This window comes from Prunus avium, chromosome 2 (genome assembly GCF_965620075.1).
Source record: "Prunus avium chromosome 2, drPruAviu1.hap1.1, whole genome shotgun sequence".
NCBI lineage: Eukaryota > Viridiplantae > Streptophyta > Magnoliopsida > Rosales > Rosaceae > Prunus > Prunus avium.
The window spans coordinates 26,070,057-26,094,657 of record NC_142285.1 but is presented as its reverse complement, the minus strand read 5'-3'; the positions used below and the strand labels follow the sequence as shown (position 1 = coordinate 26,094,657).

General features: G+C 37.1%; 1 protein-coding gene across 1 annotated transcript; it reads right to left on the bottom strand.

Moving 5' to 3' along the window:
* Positions 1-9,489: 9,489 nt before the first annotated feature.
* On the bottom strand, positions 9,490-18,516 carry LOC110760800 (uncharacterized). Its single transcript, XM_021963124.2, has 4 exons — positions 18,066-18,516; positions 17,500-17,783; positions 16,346-17,176; positions 9,490-10,398 (listed from the first exon to the last, which is right to left on the bottom strand). Exons 1-4 carry the CDS (start codon positions 18,286-18,288, stop codon positions 9,754-9,756), a joined length of 1,983 nt encoding a protein of 660 aa, XP_021818816.2. The 5' UTR covers positions 18,289-18,516; the 3' UTR covers positions 9,490-9,753.
* Positions 18,517-24,601: the final 6,085 nt, after the last annotated feature.

The window sequence follows — 24,601 nt, the reverse complement described above, 5'->3', positions numbered from 1 at the left end:
GTAGCCCTAGATCTCCACACTTGAACTTCATAAAAAATTCATCATAATTCTAAAAATTTCAGCAACAAAAATGCTACACTTTCTTTGTATTAAACACTTTTATTCTATGACATGAAATTCACAATTTGATCTCAAGAAAAATCTTTTTTTAAGTTCCGCATTAGATAGGTGTTACTTTAAAATTTCATTATTGTTGAATTAAGTCAAAATTGAAACTATGATATGAGAATCAACACCTTGAGCAAGCGAACACATCTGTTACCTCTCAACCACTCTATAATGACTATCAAATTCATACACATGACAATAAGACACACATAAGTGCCCCAATGGCACGGCCCTTGACTCGCCCCAATGAACCTTGTACCCAGGGCCGGTCCTAAATTTTTCAGGCCCCAGGGTAAATGTAAAAAATTAGGCCCTTATATATAATATATATATTTTTTTCAATTAAGTGCTAGACTCACTCTCATTTTTCAATCTAGATTTAACTTATTCGAATTAACTAAAAATTTAACATTCAAGACAAATACATTATATAAATTCAAGCTTCAATATATAAAAATTCTAAAATAAAAGGCTGCGCCTGATACATTCAAATCTAATCCATAAACAAGATAAATACTTGTAACAATTCAATCATTTCTTTTTCTTTTTCTTTTTTGATTTCCATATTGTTGTTTTTTCAAGAATCATTGCTACTTGAAATAAGAAACAGTATAAGGAAATCCAATGAAATTTAATACTTCAAATAATAAACATAGAACAAAATAATTTGGAATTTGAGGAATCCCCCTCCATAACAACAAAGTTAAAACTTCCAAATTTGCAATCAATTAGTGCTTAAAATAGTTGAACACCCCATACTTCTTTTTTTTATAAAAAAAATATTAAAAAATATAATAAATATAATATACCTCTTTATAAAATATAAAATAAAATAAATTTGGGCCCCCCTGGACAATGGGCCCAGGGTAGTCGCACTGACTACCCCTGTTCAGGATCGGTGCTGCTTGTACCCAATCCGTTGACCCCTGAACTTTCCTTTCAAACAATCAAACTCGCCTATGGATGTGGAGGTGGATAGTATTCTTTTCGACATCCATGCTGCGATTCGAGAATTCTAGAAAGTAACATTTGTATATGCACCTCGCAGTTGTAACAAAGCTGCTCACAAGGTTGCATCTTTTGTGTGTAGGGCAAGTGGTAGTTTTTTTTGGGAATTTGTACCTCCAGTATGGTTGTTTAATACCTTAGCTGGAGATGTTAATGTACACGTTCGTCTCTAATAAAATTTCCTTTTCTTGGCAAAAAAAAAAAAAAAAAACAATCAAACCCGCCCCCTTAACCACGGGCCTAAAAGAGTGACTTCTTGGTCCAACTTAGTGACCATTAGACCCACCTTGAAATAGTTATCAAACGGGCTCTAAATTTATTGATTTAATGGTTCATCATATTTGAAAAATAGGCACATTTAGTCGAAGACATCAATTATGTTAACGTTTTCGTTGGTAATTTGAGCACATGTGAGACTCATAATTCCTTTAATCCGGTGCCATGAAGATTAAAAATTCTAAATTTCTTTATGAAGCATTCTAAAACATTGTAAATAAATAAATAAATAAACTTATATAAGAGAGATTGTGTGTTGGTGTTAGTATTACACTACAAAATACCAAAATTTGGGCATTACATTCTCTCTTCCTATCCCCAAATATAGGTGTGCATTAGGGATGGTAACTAGGAGGGTTGGAACCTAGGATACCATCACAAAAAGTTGGGACTTATCGAATCTCAATGGTAGTATCTTAGATCAGGATGCTAGAATGATAAAAGCCATGCATGTTGGAGGAGGTTGCGAATCTAATCCGTTGGTTTGGCCTTTCAATGTTTCTGATAGCTACTCTTGTTCACCCCTTTTTGTGTTTAGTACCTGTGATGGTAGGGTAAAGTTCCCCATTAATCCAAAGACCATGGTTGGTCAATAAATTAACTTTCTTTGTGTGTCGAGCGTGCCACCGTTAGCAATTTTTCAATTCTAACAGACTTGAGAGTAAAAAATAACTTGCGCCCCAAGCTATTGACTGTGAACAAACGATTGTGAATTTGGGTGAGGAATATCTCCCAAGTAAGTTCTTTTCTATGCCTTAGACTGGTAAGGACTTCATAATTTATCTAAATAAAACTGGGAAGTGAAGCAAAAATACATGTGTTTGAAAATAAAAATAAGTTCAAGGAGAACTGTTTGAAATACAGTAAATAAAAGGAACTGCTGAGTCCGGAAATACATCAAAATATTGGACTTCGAATTCTGCCTGAAATGCCATTTCTGAGGCTATTTTGGTCAGGCTGTACTGCACTGGATTGTGTGGCTGGACTGGATTGGCTGCACCTTCAGCTAAAAAATATTAGCGGGAAATCGATACCAATGTTGAAATTGGCAGAGCTATGATTGAGTTGTGAGTGGCTGGGAATTCTGAGCAGAATCTCAAGGATAGCTTTGAAGGTCCTTGGTACCTTTGTTGGCTTTGCTTCTATTGAAGGCTAGAATGATCAGTGAACTGATTGTTTTGCCCTTGGCAGTTTTGATTGTTTGATTGGTTGTTTCGGTGTGTTTGATGCGTTCACCCTCTCTTCATATTTATAGGAAATATTGAACGTGAGTGGGTGTGGGTGGCTTATTTTTGCCAGATCAATTCGGGCTGATGAGCACTCAGAAACCATCATTCTTCATCATTCCATTTTTTGCTTTTCTCCTGTGGTCTGCGCATTTGGAGAAGAAAAACATTATCTTTGAATATACAATCTCCTGGGGGCAAGGCCCTTTTAGAATCTCTCCCCCTTTTTTCACGTAGAAATGTCCCTTTCATTTCTACCATCATTCTTCATCATTCCATTTCCCTGCTTTTTCTCCTATGGCCTGCGCATTTTGAGGAGAAAACATTATCTTTGAATATACAATCTCCTGGTGGTACCTAGTGGCAAGGCTTTTCCAGAAATGTCTTCTCTTTCTTCACGTACGCATGTCCCTGTTATCTTTTTGGTTGAATTTGCTGACTTTTCAAAAGGTGTTGCACATGGGTTCTAATCATTTTGTTTTGTTCCTTTTGAATTGTATAAACCAAAGGTTGGTTTTCCTGAAGCCCATTTCTATTCAGCTTGATCTTGATTCATTTCGGGTGGGGCTTCTTTGGATTTTGGGCTCTCGGGATCCGAAATCTCTTGGGCTTGATTTCTGTCTTTTCTTTCTGGGCCTTAAATGACAGGCCCGATGTTTCTTGGCCCAATTTCCAAGAATGTTGATGACTGGCTTGAATGAAGAGTTTTGGCAAAAAAGTGCAAATTTTGGTACAAACAACTCTGTTAAATATGGGTATAACTTGATTCACCCTTGCCATCATCCCACTCAAAGAAATCTGCGTGCTTCGGGGTCTCACTTTGTTTCTAAGAAGGTGTGGAAGTTAATTTGGTGCTCCCCTTTGCTCCCAAAAATTAAAAACTTTATGTGGCGTGCGATAAAAGGTTGTCATCCCACAAATGCTCTCCTCTTCCGTAGGCATTTGGGATCCTTCCCCTTGTGCCCGGTTTGTGAAGACGCTCCGAAAACTATCGAGCATTTACTGCTGCATTGTAGTTGGACTTCAAGTGTTTGGTTTGGGAGTTCGCTAAGCTACCGAGTTGATATACAGAGTATAACTACCTTCAACGGGTGGCTGCTTTGTGTGACTAGTAAGCTGAGTAAGACTAATCTTATTTAGGTGTTACTTTAAATCAATTTTATTTGCTGGAGTTTATGGAGGAGCAGGTGTGCCTTTGTTTTTTGAAGGAAGAATGGTTTGTCTGAAGCAAACTATTGAATGTGCTAGATTTCTAGCTTTGGAGTTGATGGAGGTTGTAAATTTTAATGGACAAGGTGCAGAGGAGCCTAATTCTCAGGTGGTTGGTACAATTCAGAGATGACTTCCTCCCACCCAATCTACTCTAAAACTAAATGTGGATGCAACCTGGGACAAGAAGAACTTAATTGCTGGTTTAGGGGCTGTCATTCGTGATGAGCATGGTAACTACATAAGGGGAGCTAGAATGGTCAGACTGGCCTCTTCTCCAATTGAAGCTGAAGCCCATGCAGCTTTAAATGGTTTGGTGGTCACCTTGGAATTGGATAGTATTCATCTAGAGTGTGAGTCTAATTCAAAGCGTTAAGGGGAATATTCAAAAAGGTAGATGGACGATCTACCCAATTCTTGCTACAATAAAGGAAAAGTGCAGATTATTCGGTTCTTGCTCCTAGAAGTGGATCCCAAGGCAAGCAAACAAAGCAGAGGATGTTGCACCTTTAGAAACAATGAGGAGGATGTGCGATGAGGTCTGGATCAGCAAACCCCCATCCTCCTTGGTGTTCGTTCTCCAAAACGATGGGCTTCCCTGTCCTTCACGAGTGTAAGGTTTTTTTGTCCAGTTAGGATCTGACGCACGCCTTCTGGGGCAGCGTCCTAGTTTGTTCTTGTCCTAGCTGGTGTTTTTTTGTTGTTACCTTTGGGATTGTTTGGTGTGATTGGTTTGTTTGGCCTTTTTGTAGTGTTGCTTGGGGTTGTTTACAGACGTTAGTCTGGCTCCTGCCTATTTGGTTGTGTTGCAGCTTGTTGGGCGTGTCTCCTTCCTTTCCCTTTCGCTTAATGAAAGTGTGTTTCGACCAAAAAATGATGCCATTACCATGGGATTTGGAGCCTCAGTTACTTTCTTATTAAATTATTTCTCCAATAAAATAATAAAATATCATAAATTAGTGCATAAAGATGCTAACAAATACAATTTTATATGGGAGCTTCACTAATATACCCAAAATAGGAGCTAAATTTATAATTAAAAAAAACCTCATATAGAATGCACTTTAGAAACACACCCAAAATCCATTTATTATATAACAAATTGGTGTTGAAGTTCCTATAAATTACAGTACCACCGCTATCAAGCCCAACAGAAAAAAAAACTCAAAAAACACCCAAAACAACCCCATCCCAATTTTATAAAAAAAGCCCAAATATTTTACCATCTCGAAAACCGTAACTTTTGTCCAAAAAGAAAAAGAAAACCGTAACTTAACTTCAAGCATGTGCCTTCACTAAACCATCTCTACAAAACGTCTATTCATTCACTGTCTTCATCGTCTGTCCAAACCAAAACTCCATAACCACCACTAAGCTTGATCTACTTTCAAAAACAAACACCACACTTTGACCTCCACCTACAAAACCAAGACAATATTTTAGAGAACAATTTCAACAAGAAAACGCTTCAAAGGTAAGACATTTACAAACCAAACCTTTACTATAATGTTGATTACTTGCTATAAAGTTCTAGTCTAGGGTAATAACAATATTTTAGATTTGAATCAAGGATAAAATCTTGTAACTATATTGGATTTCACTATTGGACTGACTGCATAGGACCATAAAATAGTCAGTAATTTAGTCGCTAGTTTACTGTCATGTTGATTAATGGCTATAAAGTTCCAATATAGGGTAATAACACTGCTTGTTTCCTATGAAATCCTATTTGTAATGCATGTCTACCACTATAAAGTTCCAATATAGGGTAATAATACTGCTTGTTTCCTATGAAATCCTATTTGTAATGCATGTCTACCACTGTAAAGTTCCAGTATATGGTAATAACACTGATTGTTTCCTATGAAGTCCTATTTCTGATGCATTTCTACCACTGTAAAGTTCCAGTATAGGGTAATAACATTGTTAGTTCCCTATGAAATCCTATTTCTAATGCATGTCTAACACTGTGAAGTTTCAGTATAGGGTATTAACACTGCTACCATTTTGTTAATACTACTATGGCTTGAAAGTACATTGTTAATACTATGTCATAGAACTATCTTGTTAATACTACTATGTCATAGAAGTACATTGTTAATACTATGTCATAGAAGTACATTGTTAATACACTGTCATAGAACTACCCGAAACATAATTCCTGCCTCTTGAAAAGCAAAAGAAGCCATGACCTCCTCCTCATCCATCTTTTGACTAAAAAATGTAGGGAATTTACCTAATTACATGTGAGGAGAAAGGTCCATGGAGGCATGCAATTATGATATTGTAGTCATCTGCTGATCATCCAAACATAATTAGCCTCTTCAGTCTTTGAATAAAAATAGGAGCTCTTATCCAATCATGGCGTTGTTATATGCTCCTTCAATCTTTATCAGCACAAGTGGTCTATCGATACAAGAGCGAGATACTGAAGCCAAGCCTCTTATTTGAATATTTGATGTAAAAATAAAATTAAAATTATAGATCATATTGTAAATCCTATTAGAACTAACACAAATAAGCAAGCAATCCTCATTTTTTAAAATCTATTTATTTATCTCAATTTGTAAATGAAATCCAAAACTAAGGAAAAAAACCAAAGACATATTCAAATTAATCACAAAATCGCAAAGAAACTGCTCAACGAGCTTCGAATTTCGGCGATAATCAAACCGGATCATACCAGTATGATTCGGCTGACCTTGAAATGTTCTCTTCGTTCTTCTTAAGCCTTTCCTTGTGAGCCTTCTCTTAGATCTGGTGCAGCATGTGGCCATGAGCGTATGAATAAAATTACGGCTTAGAAGCTGTGGGTGTGGATGAGGTATCTCCTTCAACCTTTGCTGCTTGTGAATCGAACGAAAATAGGAGAAAATGACGCCGTTGAGGCCACTGATGATGAAATTGAGGATTGAAAATTCTAAATGGAGAAGAGAAATTGAAAGTGAAATGAGCGAAGAGGAAGACGACAAACCTACGTCTTGGAAAAAGGGCCGATAAGAGCGTTGGCTAGAGCACCAAAAGAATTGGCGGAAGAAGATGAGCCTGGAACCGCACAAGCTACTCCACCAGTCACGAACTCACGCATCGTCATGGTCGATGTTCTTCTTCTTCTTCTTCTCATTCCTCTTCAATCCACAAAGTAATTGTTATTAAATAAAAGATAAAAAAGAATAATTTTTAAGTCAGCTGGTTTGGTTGAGATTTGAGAAAAAGTAGCAATTGGTCTTCTGGGGATACCAACTTTTATGGCTTCCAGGTTTTTTGGTTTTTTTTTTTTTTTTTCACATGCTTATATGGATTTCACGTTTCTCGAAGAAGGTGAGCTGGCGATCATGGGTTTTTCTATATACTTCATGCTAAAAGGGTAAAATCAGAATACAATATAAGTTAATAGGACATCTGCCAATTTTTGGTTTTTTTTGGGTGTGTTTATGAGTTTTAAATGATGTAGGGTTTATTTATAACACTAGTGTTAAAAATGGGTATATAACTAAATTTCTAATTTTCTATACTAGGACATATAATTTTACAATCACACTACTAAGTAACTACAAGTAAAATTATAAACACAAATTAAAACTTAAAATTGTGAATTAGCTAGAAAATATATATATTATACATATGTTTTTTTTATTTTACTTGTAAAATTATAAACACAAATTAAAACTTAAAATTGTGAATTAGCTAGAAAATATATATATTATACATATGTTTTTGTTATTTTTTTATGAACTTAAACCCCCGCAGGTTTAGCAGGAAACGGGAACAAATTGCCATCCCTGGTGCGCAAGAAAAGGGTTTAGTTTCCACGCTGAGATACATTTCTTTGGTTTGGTATTAGTGGTTATATTCGATCAGTAAAACATACAGAATCATAGAAATTAGTCTTGGGACACATTGCTCACAAATTTTGCTATTAAGAAAGCCAACGTTCAAGATTCAAATCGGATTAGATGAGATTATGAACTTAATTAGTTTACCATAAATGAACTTTGGGATGTATTTCCAAGACCAGCAGATAATAATGTCATCGGTACTAAACGCGTATCCAAGAATAAATATGTTGATCAAGGTTAAATTCAAAGAAACAAAGCAAGTTTGGTAGCTCAAGGATATACTCATATTGAAGGAGTACATAGATTTTGATGAAATCGCGTATGATTTGAACTTCAAACTGATATGCGTGTCAAAACAACCTTTCTCAATGGTAAAGAAAATACATTATGCCTAATCTTGGCCAAAACGTACATTTTTTTTTTCTTTGTTTTTGTTTTTACATGCTGAAGGGAAAACATATTTTCCCTTTGGTTTTCTGATTAGAAGTCTTGAGAAAGGTAGTGTGAAACTATTCCCATGTTTGGTAAAACGAGTGATTGGAATACGAAACCTGCCACATGGACTTGTCAAACCCATGAATGAGGGAATCTCATACCCTTAGCCACCCTTGGAATTTTTCTCTCATGATTTGGGAATGTATTTGATGCACAATTATTCGCATAGGCATGAATTTTTGGTTTAGGGTTTGAGGTTTTCTTTTCAAACCCATGGCAAAAAATTTCAATAGAATATTCAGCCCTAGGGGCGTGGCCAGATTCATTAAGATATAAAGCCTCCTTGTGTTTGTCCAAGTTATATATATCTGATTTTCCCATAGGGTGTAGGCATAGCAACAAGGTGAATTCGAGCTAGGCATGACGTTTCTATCTCCATCTATAATATTCAAATTGAGAATTTCTCATTCCCACCTTCATTCGGGAACGAGTTCCCCCAACCCCATAACAAAAGTTAGAAACTGTTCAACTACAACAACATACACTTGTAATTTTTTTTATGTATTATTTAATTTAATACATAATATAATATAATCCAATTTAATCTAATATACAATATATTCATATGATATGAAAAATAAATAACAATATTCTAAATGGGAAGGATTTGGATCGGGGATTCGAATACCCTCCTTGCCCCACCGCAACGTTCGATTTCTATCTTTCTTACTTGACCTGTTAAGGGCAAAGCCTCTCGAAAACCCTAACTTGGGGAAAAAATTGTCATCCCTAATAGAATCCAAGCAAACCGAACGAGGTTTGCACCTTTTTTTTTTCTTTCAAAATAGTTCTTGAGCTAGTATATGAATTCTAAATCGTAGTTTGCACTAATTCTACCAAGGCTTCTATCACAAGCATCTCTCCACAAAATAGCTCTCAAGTCTTGATCTTGCTTTCGAAATATCTCTTTTGGAGCTGACCGAATTGGCCTTTGGCGGCCAGTAATACTAGAAACACCAACTTACGATTAATAATTGATGTGGCAATGTTTCATTTGTTTTCTCTCTGGTTCAAATTTAGATCTCATTTACTCACAGCAAATAAGAAATTGTCAAATCAATTAGTAATCAATAGTTTGTGTAATAATTTAGTGTCTATCAATATTGATTGTTATGCAAACAGACGCTAAAGCATTCTAGACAGAATAATACCATCAACCACAATCCAGATAATCTCTTGCTCCTAATTTAATTGTAGAGCACAGTGAATGCCAAGTCATTCTTATTCAAAACTGAGGTATTAGCCTAGTCGTCTAAGAGTTGTACTTGCCACATTCAACTATGCACTGACTAAACAAATACTTTGGTTATCTAACAAAGGCAAAAGGGTTGAAATTTAACATAATTCAGGTCTAAACTGCCGATTTCGATGACAGGCTAATCCAAGCCCATAAAGATACAACATAGTTCAGCTTGCTACTGGTACAACAAGCTTGCTACAGTTTACAACATCGTTCAATTAACAACAGACAGTTACCGACTCTATTAAGGAAAACATACTCACTGTAGATAGTTCAACACGGCCCATACGGGGCCGTTAACTCATACAAAGAACACTACCAAGTACATACGAACTACAAACCACTAGGCGACTCAAACATTGTTCCTCTTCAAATCCTCATTCTCCTTGTTTAGAAGATCGATTCGTGCTTGAAGAATGTTAATCATTGCTTGGGCACTCATCATTTCAAATTTCAATGTCTCCCTCTCAATAGAGATCTTGTGGATTTCATTTTGCAGAGTCTCTACATATTTCAAGCAGCTAGGAGGCACAGATGAATGAAGCAAAGCAGCACTGAATTCAGGCGGTGGTGGTGGAGTGGTATCTTTGGGTTCAAGGGATTCTAACAGCTGATACTCCACCAGTGCAGACAGAAAATTTCTTGTTGTCGTGGTCATCGATGCCTCAGTTGACGCTGTTGTTGTTGTAGATGAGCAAGGGTCATGTGTCATCCCACTTGAAATGTCAGAAGCATTTGAATGGTTAGAATTTGAATCATTATGCCGCCTTCTTTTATACTGGCGTAGTTGCCCAGGATGTCGATGAAACAAAGATAGCAGGGGCTGTGCATCATCAGGACCTGGTGATGGATAATCATCCAATCTCTCTTCCCGATTAACCACACATGTCATGGGATAATCATCCATTCTCTCTGTCTTGCAAAGTGGTAAATCATTTTCATTCTCTGTTGGAAGTTCAGCATCAGTCACAAGAGCATTGCTGATGGGCTGAGTATCCTGAAATGAGCAACCAAGACAGACAAGCAAATTGTGGATATATGGTGAATTGAAAATACAAAGGAAAGTTTCAAGTCAAATACGATGAACAAACAAGTCCAATACATATATGCGGTACAACCCAGATCTAATGTAAAAAAGAACAATATTTTTTTTTTTTTTTTTTTTTTTTTTTTTTTTTTTGAATAGAAACGAATGTATTAAGATAGGAGCAAAATACAGCAGTGGATAAGGAATCCACAGAAGACAGAGAAACAGACTAAAAAACAAAATAACCCAGCGCCCACAGACCACAAAGAAAACCCAGGACAAGCCAACACCCTAGACAAACCCAAACGAAGCCCTCAACGAACTGGACGTTTCGGGACACCGACACCCGATTTCGTGACGAAATTTCTATCTAATTTCCCACCCTGAACCTTACAAGCAGAGGCCAAGCCACCATTTTTCCCAAAAATAAGGGTTTTCTTGAGCGGAACCACTGAAATACCCAATTTAGTAAGTAGCCCACTGTGCTTAGCCTTAACGTCTTTTTTGATGGGCACAGGAGGTAACTCCTTCCTTCTGCAGTAAGTTTGAATTTTGACGCTATTGTTCCCAGTCTTATCCTTCTTGCCGACAAGACAACAGAAGAACTCGAGTTGGAAAGACCTGGAACATCCACTTGAATCTTCAACTCCCCCTCCTCCTTCCCCGTAAAATCGGGGATGACCTCCATTTCAGGAGTCGGAGTTAGATCCCCGAAGAGCTTCTCCAGCATCCCATCTTCGCAGAGAGTAATATCCAATCCCTCTCCAGCCTCTTGTTGTGATGAGTCAGCATCATCAAAATCCAGGACTGACCCATCCCCCCTAAGAAGATCCTCTCTGACACTATCCGTACAAGAATCCAATCCGTCCCCGAAGTCACTTAACAGCTCCAACTCAGAATCAATCTCATCGGTGTCGCACGAATCTTCCTCGCCATCAGAGAAGTCGGTAGAGGCAGCGGCCTCTTTGGCTTTGAAAGACCCGAAGAACTTGGGATCGTTGCGTCGCAGCGTGTGAGCACCGTTCCCATACTTAGAGAAGAAGCTGGAAGCAGAAGGAGGATTTTTAGGAGGTGCACTGGGCCTGAATAAACCAGGCCCAAAATCACTATGGCGGGAAGGCTTGGAGCTAGGAAGGAAAAGATTGGGAACAGGCCCAACAGGCCCAGCTCCCAAAATAGACCCCCCATGCTTGTTTGGAACAGTCTTTTCCAGCTTGGGCCCAGTAGAATTAAAATCCAGCTCACTGTCAGAGAAGACAGCTGTGATAGGGACCACTTTTTCAACCCCAAGGTCGTACAAAAAATCCTCCACCCGATAAAGAGAGCTAAACTCCTCGGGAGCAGCACTACCCTTCAAAAAAACATCCTCCCCAAGACAGCAATTAATAAAAGGAGAAAACCTGTTGCCAAAATGAGTAGCACGCGTGTCATTCTCCATCACCTTCCCCTCATTTTCACGCTGAACCCCATCCAAGGCAGAAAATCCTCCTTTCTGCGCAGTACCCAATTTAGTGCAAACATCTTTTCTGCGCCATGTCCCATCCTTGTCAGCGCGACCCACGGGAAAAGACCTCGACTGCCCCTCGTCCTGCTGGAAGGCAGAAACACCGTCTATGGCCGTCGACTTCAACTCTCGACCATTGGTAAAGGTAACCATCGCCTTTCCAATCGAGGGAGGTTTGATAGCAGGGGATATTGGGGAAATAGTGACGAACACCGCGTCGTCTCCCTCCGCCACCTTCACGAATTGAGGGAGGAAACCAGAATTGTTTTCCTTGACTTTGATCTTTGCCTCATGCAAATACAGAAAACGATCAGTCACCCGATCAATTTGAAGAATCCCTCCACAAGCCTCTCCCACCTGGGAAAGGAATTTCGGATTCCACCAGTTTAGGGGCAGCCCAGACACGGCCACCCACCCCCCGTAACTAACCACCTTCGCATCGTTCAAGCCCCAGCTTTCTTCCCAACTAGAGAAAGCAACCTCAATAAGACCTCCATTCAACGAAGTGCTCCCCCACAACAATCTCTGCAATTCCTCTCCGCTTTCACAATCCATAAAAGCTTTACTAGGTTGGAAAGGAAAGATATGAACTGCTCTGCCCCAAGAAACAGACAGTGCCCCAGAGATCTCCTTCCACGAATTGTGGACTTGCTTCCTTTCAATTACCAAAGTCAAATCCCAATTGCGATTCGCTCCTCCCATAGAACGACTACCACCCTTCTGAACTTCGTTACTACCCTTGACCGCATCCCTGTAGGAGAACGAGGACGAACGCGATCTTCCATTGTCGCACCCATCATCGGACAAACTCTTCTTCCCAATAAAATTCAACAAGGATCCAAGACTTTCCTCCATAGTCCTCCAACCGATTGCATTCTTGCCTTGAGGGATCACCAATGATCTCACAACGCCACGAGTGCATTTAGATAAACGCAAAAACCAACCCTTGCTGTTATAGTGTCTTTCAACCCAAAAAAGGAACGAATCTCCCTTGAACTGCCTGAAAAACTGATCCTCGCTACCCTTCAGAGCATCGCCCAGCTGATTTCGAAGCCACACCACACAATCCACCTCAAGGGAGATAAGAAAAGACTTACCTCTACTCTTTTCAGTAATGAGGATAGCTCCCCCTCGAGAGAGGTTGTCAGTCCTCACACTGAAGGACTTGGACTCGATCCTGAATACCCTAGACTGATTCATCTTCAGTCCCGGTATCCATGGATGAAATGAAAGAGAGAGTTTCTAGTAGTCTTTCATCATCATCATACGACTATGACATCAGATTACAGAATCTAAATGCATTGCCCATCAGATGTCTCCCCACCAAGTACAAACTAAGGCCTCTCCTTAAAATGGTATGTGATCCGCTTAAAGTTGTAACATAACACGCTACGATCAAAATGACTAGTTCAACTTGTATTGGTTGGACAACAAATCAGTTCCTAAGCCTCTAAACTGACGTTTAACATTCATCATTCACCATAATCGAGAAGCCTAAAGTTTGCTCACCCCAATCCGTAAAAAAGAACAATATTAATGGGAATGTTTCAAACAGGTCAGGTTGGTTGTACACAAAATAACATGATATCAACTTTGGTTGCTTACAATAGCATGCCATTATCTACTTCTTTTGGTGTATATTCACTCACATGATAAACTTTTGATATGATGCACACAACACAGCAACAATAATAGATGATAACCTGTAAATCTAAATCTAAATTGCACAAGCAAGGATAGTTTCAACAAAAGATTAGAGTTTAAAGATACAGTAAGAAAAAAAGAAATTGAGAGATTTATAATGATTCAACAGTCTCGAAATACAGTTGCAATACTCAGAAATATGGTCAGGTAGTTTGGTTCTTTGAAAGGCATATGTGTCTTTCATTCAGTTTTTTGCATCCATGATTTCTATGTACAGGTCAAAAAAAGACAACTTACAGTAGCTGATACTGTGGTGTCAGTGCCAGAAAGTAGCACTATGAACAATCTAAGTAGTGGTTTTAGTTTAAAAATAATAATATAAAAATAAAAATAAATAAAACTTGATTTCATATTATTCTAAGGCTAGGATTTAATGATTTCCAGCTGTATGTGACATATATTTCTACAGACCAATGCAATAAAACAAAACTCAAAAGAACATTTAACATGTGGTAAAAATTACCTTCTAATAATTTTCTTTGTTTTTCTTCAGTTCTATCTAATATTTTTATCTGGAGCCATGTAAGGGCATAATGGTTAATACTTGGAGTTCAATGGAGATCCTTATGTTTCTACTCACCATAATGGGCTAATTAAGACCGTCAAAATCTGATTAAACAGCAGAAGGATCTATTAATTAAATTTAAGAAAACCAAAGTTCTGCAAAAAAGAAAAGGAGAGCACAAATGATGGACATATAGTCACCATCCCAGGCTTTTCTTCAGGGTATGGCAATCCCTTAGTTTAACCATATTTCTGATTTTTAAAAACACAACCTTTTTCATGTGGAAAACAAATAGACTGGCAAGTTGTATATGCCATGATATAGTTTCCCAAATCAAGACTCTACAAATGGAAACACAATCTACAGCAAAACACAGCTTCAGGCACCTGCTGATATAAGGATATAAGGGGGAGAGAGGGGGAGAGAGGAATGCAGGTTGAACTAGTAAACCAGTGACTTGAACAATCGCCTGGTTAAGCTTAAGTTCCTTCAGTGTACCATCCATAAGTTGACTTAGGTATTAACTAGAATAATTGTTTCACATACTAAGAAATCTTGGGAACTGCAAAACTTGAATGTTCACCATTTGGCCTGCTTAGGAATCAAGAAGATAGATTGTTGTGCAAAAGCCTCTTAAATCCAACACCTATGCTAAAACATCGTTAACAAACACCACAGTCATCAGATCAGAACCTAAATCGTAGTTACCATTTCGATGCTCTAAGAGTTCTTCCTCACCACCTGGTCTTTCAAAAATTCCGACAAGCTACAGTCTATGTCATTAGAATCATCGTTTTGTTATCACCTTCAGCAAGAAATCCTGTCAACTTCTTTCTACAACTTGATCTCAAATTTTAACCTATAAACCTTCCAATTATGCAAATGCTCCTCTACAGAACAAGCAACATCCTTGCTCTTTATCCCTAACTCACATAAAATCCAACAAAATCAACAGCCTACTGAGTTTTTAACTATTCCACTACCTGATATCTTTCTCTCAAGGTACTTTACTTATTTTACAGCAATCCCTAATCTAAAGTAACATCCTATTTTACTTATCCTCAAAAAAACCAATTTTAGGCCACAGATCCATTAAACAGAATAATATTCCAAGACCTTCTTCTTCTTTTTCGGAAGAGAACTCTCCAAGACTTCAAAGTTCAAACGGCCAAATTCTAGCACGATAGGAGATACAACATTATAAGCCATATCTGAAGAGCAATTCATTTAGAGACCACGGTCAAAACAGTTGCTGATTATTGGAACATAAAATATAGTTACCCTAAATCAAGGGCAAATAATACAGAAAACCCTAGCCACATAATCATAGGAAGTTCTCACAAACCACATGTTCTAATTCCAAACCAAGGACAAATAGAATAGCCCATCCTTCAAAGAGTACCTTGTCGGACTAATTACAATTTCATCAAGCAGTCATTGCAGCTTTTTCCACATAAGGAAGCCTCCATAAATTGTCTTCCAAACTTCCATTTCAAAATTATGTAACAATTCCAGTTTGTAATGATATCATGATGACACCTTTAAAATGATAAATCTAGAGATGACATAGAAACAAGGGGGCCATAGGTTATCATCTAAATAAATTAGTCAGTATTTTGTCAAAAACTTCATCGAGGAAAGAACAAATACATAGAAGAAAACGTAAATGATTCAGTTTAAAAAATTTTGATCCACAAGAAGATTGAGAAGTTGGATTAGCAATCCGTGAATTCAGTCCACGGAACAAATAAAAAATAAATAAAAATTCTCATTTCCGAGCATGTAGTAACATCCTTTCTTTTGGTGCAGCATATTGGATGTTTACTCTCATTTCTAAGCATACAGTATAATCCTCATTTTATTATTTTGCATGTTTCATTGAAATTTCTAATACCTACAAATGATGAAATACCCCATATTGCCAAAATTAAGGACCTTCAATCAAAACAAGGTGCATTTTTGTCAAAAACAAAAACAAAAACAATATGCATGCTTCATTTGGTTGATTGCATGCTTTGATTGAGTTGTTCTAATGCATAGTTGTGTGTCTTGTTATCAATCACGATCATCATGATACACTAATGACAAAGTGGAGAAACCACTATTTGCTTAACAGATGAGCAAACTCAGCCTATACGATAAAAGAGCACAAATATTTATGTGAATAAACTTAGGAAAACAGAAATAAACTGAAAAGCACAAACCTGCTCAAAATTATTTCCTGCATTGTGCAAATCAGGACCATATTCCACCATTTCCAGACAGTTACCCTCATTAGTAGTTCCATGATCACCTCCTTCAATTATAGTGCCATGGCCATTTCCTTCAACAGAAGTAACATGACCATTTCCTTTGACAGAAGTGCCGTGGCCATTTTCTTTGACAGAAGTGCCGTGGCCATTTTCTTTGACAGAAGTGCCGTGGCCATTTCCTTTGACAGAAGTGCCATGACCATTTCCTTCGACTGAAGTTCCATGATCATTTCCTTCGACTGAAGTTGCATGACCATTTCCTTTGACGGAAGTTCCATGACCATTACCTTGGACGGAAGTGCCATGACCATTTTCTTGGACGGAAGTGTCATGACCATTTCCTTGGACGGATGTGCCATGACCATTTCCTTGGACGGAAGTGCCATGACCATTTTCTCCATTACATGCAGCATGATCATTTCCTTCAATGCATGCAGCATGACCATTTTGTTCTCTACGTGCAGCATGACCACTTTGTTCACTACGTGCGGCATGAGCCTTTTGTTCACTACGTGCGGCATGAGCCTTTTGTTCACTACGTGCGGCATGAGCATTTTGTTCACTACATGCGGCATGAGCATTTTGTTCACTACAAGCAGCATGACCATTTCCTATAATAAATGCATCCCGACCAGCTACAGCTTCATTCCGGGACTCTTGTCCAGGAACCAAAGTTAACTTGTCATCATCATCCCATTCCTCCTCAACAAAAGGAGCATATCTGTGCCCGTTTGGTGGTCCTATGTTGCTTTTATGAAATACTCTACACAGCACAAATGCATCCTGCAGCCCCCAAAGAAAAAAGATAACAAAAATAATGAATCAATCTCCAGAAGATAGCAATAGCCAACACTAAAATAAAAATACCGTTTGGATGCTTCAATAAAATGTAGGTAGGAATCTCAGTAGTTCACATTATTGTAACACAATATAAACCAAGTTCAGCAGTTCACGAAAATAAACTATTCAGCTCCAATGCCAAAAATTTTGATAATTACCAAACCAAAATTAGCATAACGCAAGTGCAAAAACAGCATTTCTCTCATAAACAAAAAAGTTGCTTATAGCACATAAAAGCACTAACGAAAATTAGGCCAAGGCCTCACCTGAATGGAACCAAGCCCAGCTTTTTCAAATACTTCATCAACAAGCCTATACTCATGCATAACCCAATTGGTCCTTTTGCCATCAGGAGCTCGGCCACTATGAAAAACCAAGGTTTTCTTCATCCCCACAGTGATATCGTTGTGCTTGACTGCCCTGTCATTTCCTGTGGCCTTCCAGTACCCTTGGTTTGTAGCCCTGTTCATCCTTGCCCCATTTCCGTACTTCCTGTCTAGTGCACTGAAAAAATAGTACTCCTGGTCCCTGCTCTTCAAGCTCGACTTATCTAAAAACCCATGTAAAAAATTCAATAAATAACCAAAATTTCAACCCAGAATCTAAAAAAGCCCAAAAAAGCACAAAATTTCCAAGCGTTATCTCAGCCGAAAAATCAGCAAGGAAGACCCACAAACATAATAAGGCAAGTTTCCTTATAAACACAAACATTAAGCAAACAAAAGCTTTAAAAAAAAACACAATAAAAAGCAAATTTAACACAAAAATTAAAAAGCCCAGTTAAAAATTTTAAATAAATTTAAATAATAAAAATTGGAGAGGTGGGTATTACCTGCGAGGTCCCAAGGCTCGCTCTTGTAGATGTCGACCTCGGAGATCGCGTTGAATTTGAAGGGTTTTCGACACACCTTGCGCTTGAGGTAGTAAATGACGAGTTCTTCGTCTGTTGGGTGGAACCTGAAGCCTGGAGCCAAAGCCGTTGGCGCTGGCGGCGGCGTGGCTGGGGCTGTGGCTGCGAGTACTATTGCTTTTGGTTGCTCTGCTTCGCGACCCATGAGTCCAAAAGCCCAGAGACGGGTCTGGTTTTTGGTCTGGTCCTTGATATGGAGGCTTCTGGGGATTTGGTGGACGGGAAAAGCAAGCGATAGGGCTTTGATTGGTGTCGAAGAAATGATGGGAATGCCTTAGTTTACAAGAAACTGTTTTCGATTTAATTTTTATTCTGATCTGTTCCCTTTTATTTGTGTCATGGCTTTTGGGTTTGGTTTGAGTGAAATGGCAGAAAATTGTGCCTACTTATACAACAAGTTCCTCAGATGGAAATATCAGCCCCAATAAAGTGATATAATATTCTAGTAATTTTTATTTCTTTTTTACTTCTATTTTTATGTTTTATTTTCTCCTTCATTGCTATTATTTATAAAGAGAAAATTGTTAAGAATTGGTGAAATTTTTGAAGTTTTAACATCCTAAAATGTCATTTGCTAAAGAAACTGTTCAAACAAAACTGTGACTATGGAGGTGAAACTTATCTCTCTTTTTTTCTAATTTCTTAATTTAATTATTTTTATTTTATTTAAAAACTTTTATGAACGTGTATCAAGAGGCTAGTATGTTTTTTCGAAAAGAAAATGTTATTTGTATTAATTCTTTTAGAATTAATATAATAGTGTAAGTTAGCATGTACCACTGTGACGTTATTCTACGTTAATAATACTCTATAATTTTTAGACCATCAAAGTTTTCTATAAATAAATTAAAATAAAGAAAAAACAACTACAAGTAGATAATAGTTACAAATACAATGAGTTATTCTTGCTAAGTAGTTACCCATAGTTGCTGCGTGTACTTTTCTTCAATTTTAAAAAGTCGTTATACACCAAAAGTGCAGTTTTCCGTCATCACGTTGAGATAGTAGTTATCGTTATTTTCCGAGCATTCTTTGTCCATAACTAATTTTAATTCACCTATTCGAGCTACAATCGTACACTTTACTCAAAATTTTGAATATTATCATTTATATATCTCCTATAAATAAATAAAAGAATTAGAATGCGGGATTTATAAGAGAAATAAAAATAAAAATAAAAATTCCTAAGCCCAACCAAGCAAATCCTACTCGTCATATATGTCAGTTAACTTAAGAGTGAAAACAAATTTAGTAAAACTTATTTCCATATCTGTATAGATGCTAAATAAAAAAAATTATCCATTTATGAAATTTATACTATTCTAGATTTATAAAATACTAATTCTGAAAGTTTAAAATTTATGTGATTTATTTTAAAATGGATAAATTCCATATTTACTTTTGAAAAGAATTACATTTTATCTTTGCAAGGTAATTGGGGTCACAAAAGCTGTGACTCAAAACCCAGCTGGTGTACTGGTCCTTTCACCATTTGCCACCACACACAGCATAGAAACCCGCGTCAGTTGCATAAAACCTTGTGCACATTGTCAAAAATTATAAACCTTTACCCAAAGAGAAAAAGAAAACAATAGTTTAAAAAAAACCAAAAAACAAAAAAGGGGGTAAGACTGGGTTGCAATTTCAATTCCGTATAAAAAATTAATAGTATTATGTTTACTTATCAGAAATGGGTATTAAAATATTTCGATTTTTGAGTTTTATGTGTTTACTAACACATGGGTATTGAAACGATTTCAATTTGAATTATTCCTATTCATGATTTTAACACACTAAGAACCAAAAATTATGTGAGTTCCACGTTAAAATTCGTAATCAAATACTCTGAAAATCATGAATGGAATCTGAATAAGGGAGTGGTTGATCCAATTCCAATTCCTTAAGTCCTCATCTAAGTTTCCCGACTCATGGTTTCCCCATTCCTGATAAGTAAACATACAATAATTATATTTATATCTTTTTCAAGTGACAGTAAAAAGATATTTCTTAACCATTTTTATAACACATATCACTCATATTTTCTCTTAAACAGCATTCAAATCTTACTGCAATTGAGGTAAGAAATCTAAACACATCAATCCTTATAAGCAAAATTAATCCAAAATAGGACTGGTCAACAATTTATGCTATGGAAAGTGCATGTATGCCAAGTATCAACTGGATTTATAAATTTACACATTTTTTTTTTTTACTAATTAGAAATTAAATTGCAGAATCAAAAGCTGGAAAAAAAAAACATCTAGATTTTTCCAATTTGTCCTATTAAACATAAATATAGATAAAGCTTGCACTTCAAATTCTAACGTCACAAAAACCCTTTGCCATATTGGAGAAGGCGGTCCTGTAAGAAGAGTTGTCGTCTGGAAGTAAAAAAAGTAAAAGTAAAAAAACAACAAAAGATTTTTACTTATTAAATCATGCAAGTGGAGCAGGAAATATTTTGGCAAAACAAAAAAGAATTACAGTACAGATAAGGAAATAAAGATAGAGTGAAGAATACGTTACTGTCACATACTTCACCCACAAGGCAAGTAAGCGTAGCGAGTTTGGTCAATTGAGGCTGCACATTAATAACAAATAACAAAATTAAAATAACAAAAGCATAATTGGGATTTTTATTATCTCCCAAGCTAGACGGTAAACGGTCAGATTTGAGGACGGCCGTTTGACCCTTCGCTTGCAAGGCATAAAAAGTTAGGGTTTTTATTTATTTATTTATTTATTGTAATTTATATTTTTAAATTTAAATTTTTTTTAAAACTTTTTTTTATTTAAAAAAATATTTTTGGGCTTTTTGGGCTTTGAGCCGAAGTGGGGCTCTAGTACAAACCAGACTTCAGCTTCTGTTTTGTTTATGAATGTTATGAACATCCATTAGTTAAGCTAATTGATATTTAGTGTCATGAACTAAACTTCGACTGCATTAGGTAATCATTCAAAAAAAACTTTTTTGAAGTAAGAATAGTTGGTAGAAATTGATTCAACGAAGTAAATTGTGGTAGAAGAATATAAGCTCTACATTGGAAACTTGACTAAATAAAATACAACATAGAATAAATGACACCACTTCTAATAACACTGATGCCTTTTGTAATAAAACTTCATACCTATTTGGCTTTGTAGGTGATTAAGTTGGGGACAATATCGATGTTGTTAGTAGTGGGCCGATGACCCGTCTATCTAAAAGTTAACATGGTATCAAAGCGAGTTGATTGACTGGGCCTGAATTACTAGGCTTTTACCTTTGCCACTTACCTAACATGTGGTGTTCATATGTTGGGCTTGAATGTTTTACTCCGATGTGGACTTAGCTCCACATGTGGTGGTCTCACGTGAGAGGCCTGTTGAAGAATATCCCACATTGGAAACTTGACTAAATGAAATGCAATATATAATAAATGACACAACTCCTAATAATATTGAGGCCTTTTGTGATAAAATCTCACATATACTGGGTTTTGTAGGTGGTTAAATTGGAGAAAATATCGATGTTGTTAGTAGTGGGCCGTTAACTCGTATCTAAAATTTAACAAATTACTCTTGATTCATAAGGTTTTTCATGATCATATTTAAATGGATAACTTTTTGCACAAGCGATGGATTGTCTTTGATTATGCATGTACGTTGGGTAAATTTTTTATAAATTATTGGGCCCTTTTGTTGTCTTCCCATGGAACAAAGTGTTTATATGCTGAAAAAGTAGCTTGGTTGCCAAATTATTTGTCTCTTCCATTGACTAGACTGGATTAGACTAGACTAGACTAGACTGGATTAGTAAAATGTCTATATTTCATGTGCAATCGAAGCATAATATGGATATTGTTGTCTAACTTAGACGATGAATGAGGGCTATTTATAAAAGGTCGATGACTAAAACTTATCACTCATAATCCTACCAATTGGAAAGGGATTAAGGGGGTATAAGTTTTAGTCATCGATATCTTATAGATTGTCTCCATTCTTCCTCCAAGTTAGGCAACATATCCATATTATGCCTTCAATGCATTGAAAATATGGGCATTTTTCTAGTCTAGTTTAATCCTCCCTACCGAAGTCTGACACTACCTAATACTACACAAGTTCATCAAGCATTACTTTTTAGTTTTCTTCATGATTTGGGCACGAACAATTGGGCATATTGTTACAAGTTATGCACCTATTATTATCGACTTATAATTAGTTTACTGGCATATATGCATGCCAAATATGAAAATAAAGCAATTTCTTCCCTTAATTTCTAGTTTGTTGTCTCCAACTTCTTTGATAAAATGCCTCAAAGAGACAAATTTGCTACTGAGAAAATTTTGGAACTTTCGTCTTGATCTCATGGGGAGAAATTCTTAGACCGACCACTGCTTAAAATGGAGGACACTCTACTATCATAATCTCCAATGATAAATTCCTATATTTTTCCCTAAGCCTAGCTCTCTCTCCCTGTGAAAGAAAACCTAGGTTTGGAGTTTTAGCCGCCACCCCCTTTGGGGGTGGGTGAGTTCCTTTTGCCCTCCCCCCTCCCTTCCTCCCTCCCCTGTCTCTTCCTCACCCCTCCCTTCTCCTCTCGCCCCCTTCTCCTTTCCTTCACTTGCTTTCCGTCCACTCCGTCCCCCCCTCCCTGAGTTTTCTGCCCCTCTCCCTTTTCTTTGCTCTGTCTTTGGGCTTTAGGGTGGTTTCGTTGCTCCTCTGCTTGGCATCTCCAGTAGATCTTTCCTGGATCTAGCTTTTCCGGGGATTGTTTTGGTGATTCGGTGGCTTGGGTGTCTTTCCCCTGCGGCCGCCGCGCTTGCTTTGTTCTCTTGGGCATTTAGTGTCCCCATTTTGCTGGGTCCGATGCTCTCTCCTTGGATGAGGGCGGGTGACGTCGTTCAAGCATACCCTGCTTGTATCGTGGGCTTCATGCCTCCTATTGTGGGCTTCATGCCTCCTATCGTGGGCTTCATGCCTCCTATCTGCTCAGATCCCTCATATCTCCACCATTCCATCCTTCACAGAGCTGTCCTTTGGCCGTCGTCACTTCGGTTGCTGGGCTTTCCTTGGTGCTTCGGTCTTTCAAACCGACTTCATCACCCGGATTCTCTGGCTAACCCTAAACGCGAGCTCTCGCGTCCCCCTCGGAAGGTGTGTAGAGCCGCGAAAACGCTCCGACTCTGGTGCCTGCACCACCTCCTTCCTGTTACTTGGTTACATTTCCTTTGCCTTTGGACTGCTCTGAGAGTTACTGGTTTTTGTGGTAGATCTGTGATGTGGGTCTGTACTTTATGTAATTTTTCTTGTTTCAACTTGTTGTTGCTACCACATGTTAGGTGTGGCTTTAGTTTTACTGCTGGCCTTATGCCCGTTTAATTTTCTTCCGGCGGGTTATGATCTTCATGCTATGCCTGTGTTGGGTTTTAGTTAGATCTGGTCCTGCTTTTGTTCTGTTGCCCTTGTTCTGTTCCTTGCCCTTTGTGGGTTTTCAATGAATTGCCTTTCGACCAAAAAAAAAAAAAAAATCTCCAATGATAATAACAAGCCTGGATAAAAAAGAAAATCTTTCCTTACTAAATCATCACTATTTAATTTAATGTACTTTTTCTTCGGTTGTTATGTCACTCTTTTCTTGTCAACTATTTCCATTTAAACTCCTCATTGGGTATTCTAGTGTGCAGTTTTATAATTCATACGAATATAAGCTGCTAGAGTTATAGCTTGAATTGAAATTAACTCTTTATCCAGGAAACCACTTTTTTTCTTCTTCTTTCAAATCAATATGTTCTCTACATCAAATTTATCATAAGCAGAATTCCAATAATTTATTTTTTGGGAGATTCACTATTATACCCAATATAGGAGCTCAAATTATAAAAAAAAAAAACCATATATGAAATGGACTTTAGAAACACATCCAAAGCTCATTTACAACATAAAAAAAAGGTTTTTAACTTCTTTTAAATTACAAAACTGCCATTGATTTCTTAAAACAAACCCAACCCCAAAATCCCATAAAAAAGCCCAAAACACTCAATAGGGCATCAAAGTAATTTAATAATCAAAATTAAATTCAATAGCGCTAGCTATCATTTTTTGGGTTTTTTTTTTGTTTGTTTATAGAAATCAAATGGTGTAGGGTTTATTTATAGTTTTAGTGCTAAGAACGGGTATATGACTAAATATCTCTTTTTTTTTTTTCCAAACCTACTAAAACCAATCTGATTTTTATTTTTGGGACAATGTTAGGTAACCCAACTTTCTTTTCCCAATCTAGGACTTCAAAGTTTTTATTATTTGGAGACAATATTGTAGAGTGAATATCATTTTCCACCTAATTTAGGAAAGAAAAATTGAGACGTTAAGGGTTCATTTGATAATTATTTTATTTTTTAGTTTTCTATCTTTTAAAAAAAAAATTGAAAACTGAAAATATGTTTGGTAATGGTTTTCATTTTCTATTTTCTTCTATT

Excerpts from the sequence above, each read along its gene's own strand:
- LOC110760800 (XM_021963124.2), bottom strand. The coding sequence starts at position 18,288 with ATGGGTCGCGAAGCAGAGCAACCAAAAGCAATAGTACTCGCAGCCACA. Across the intron at positions 17,784-18,065 it reads CGAGCCTTGGGACCTCGCAG|ATAAGTCGAGCTTGAAGAGC; the intron begins GTAATACCCACC and ends ATGGGTTTTTAG. Across the intron at positions 10,399-16,345 it reads CAGGAAATAATTTTGAGCAG|GATACTCAGCCCATCAGCAA; the intron begins GTTTGTGCTTTT and ends TGCTCATTTCAG.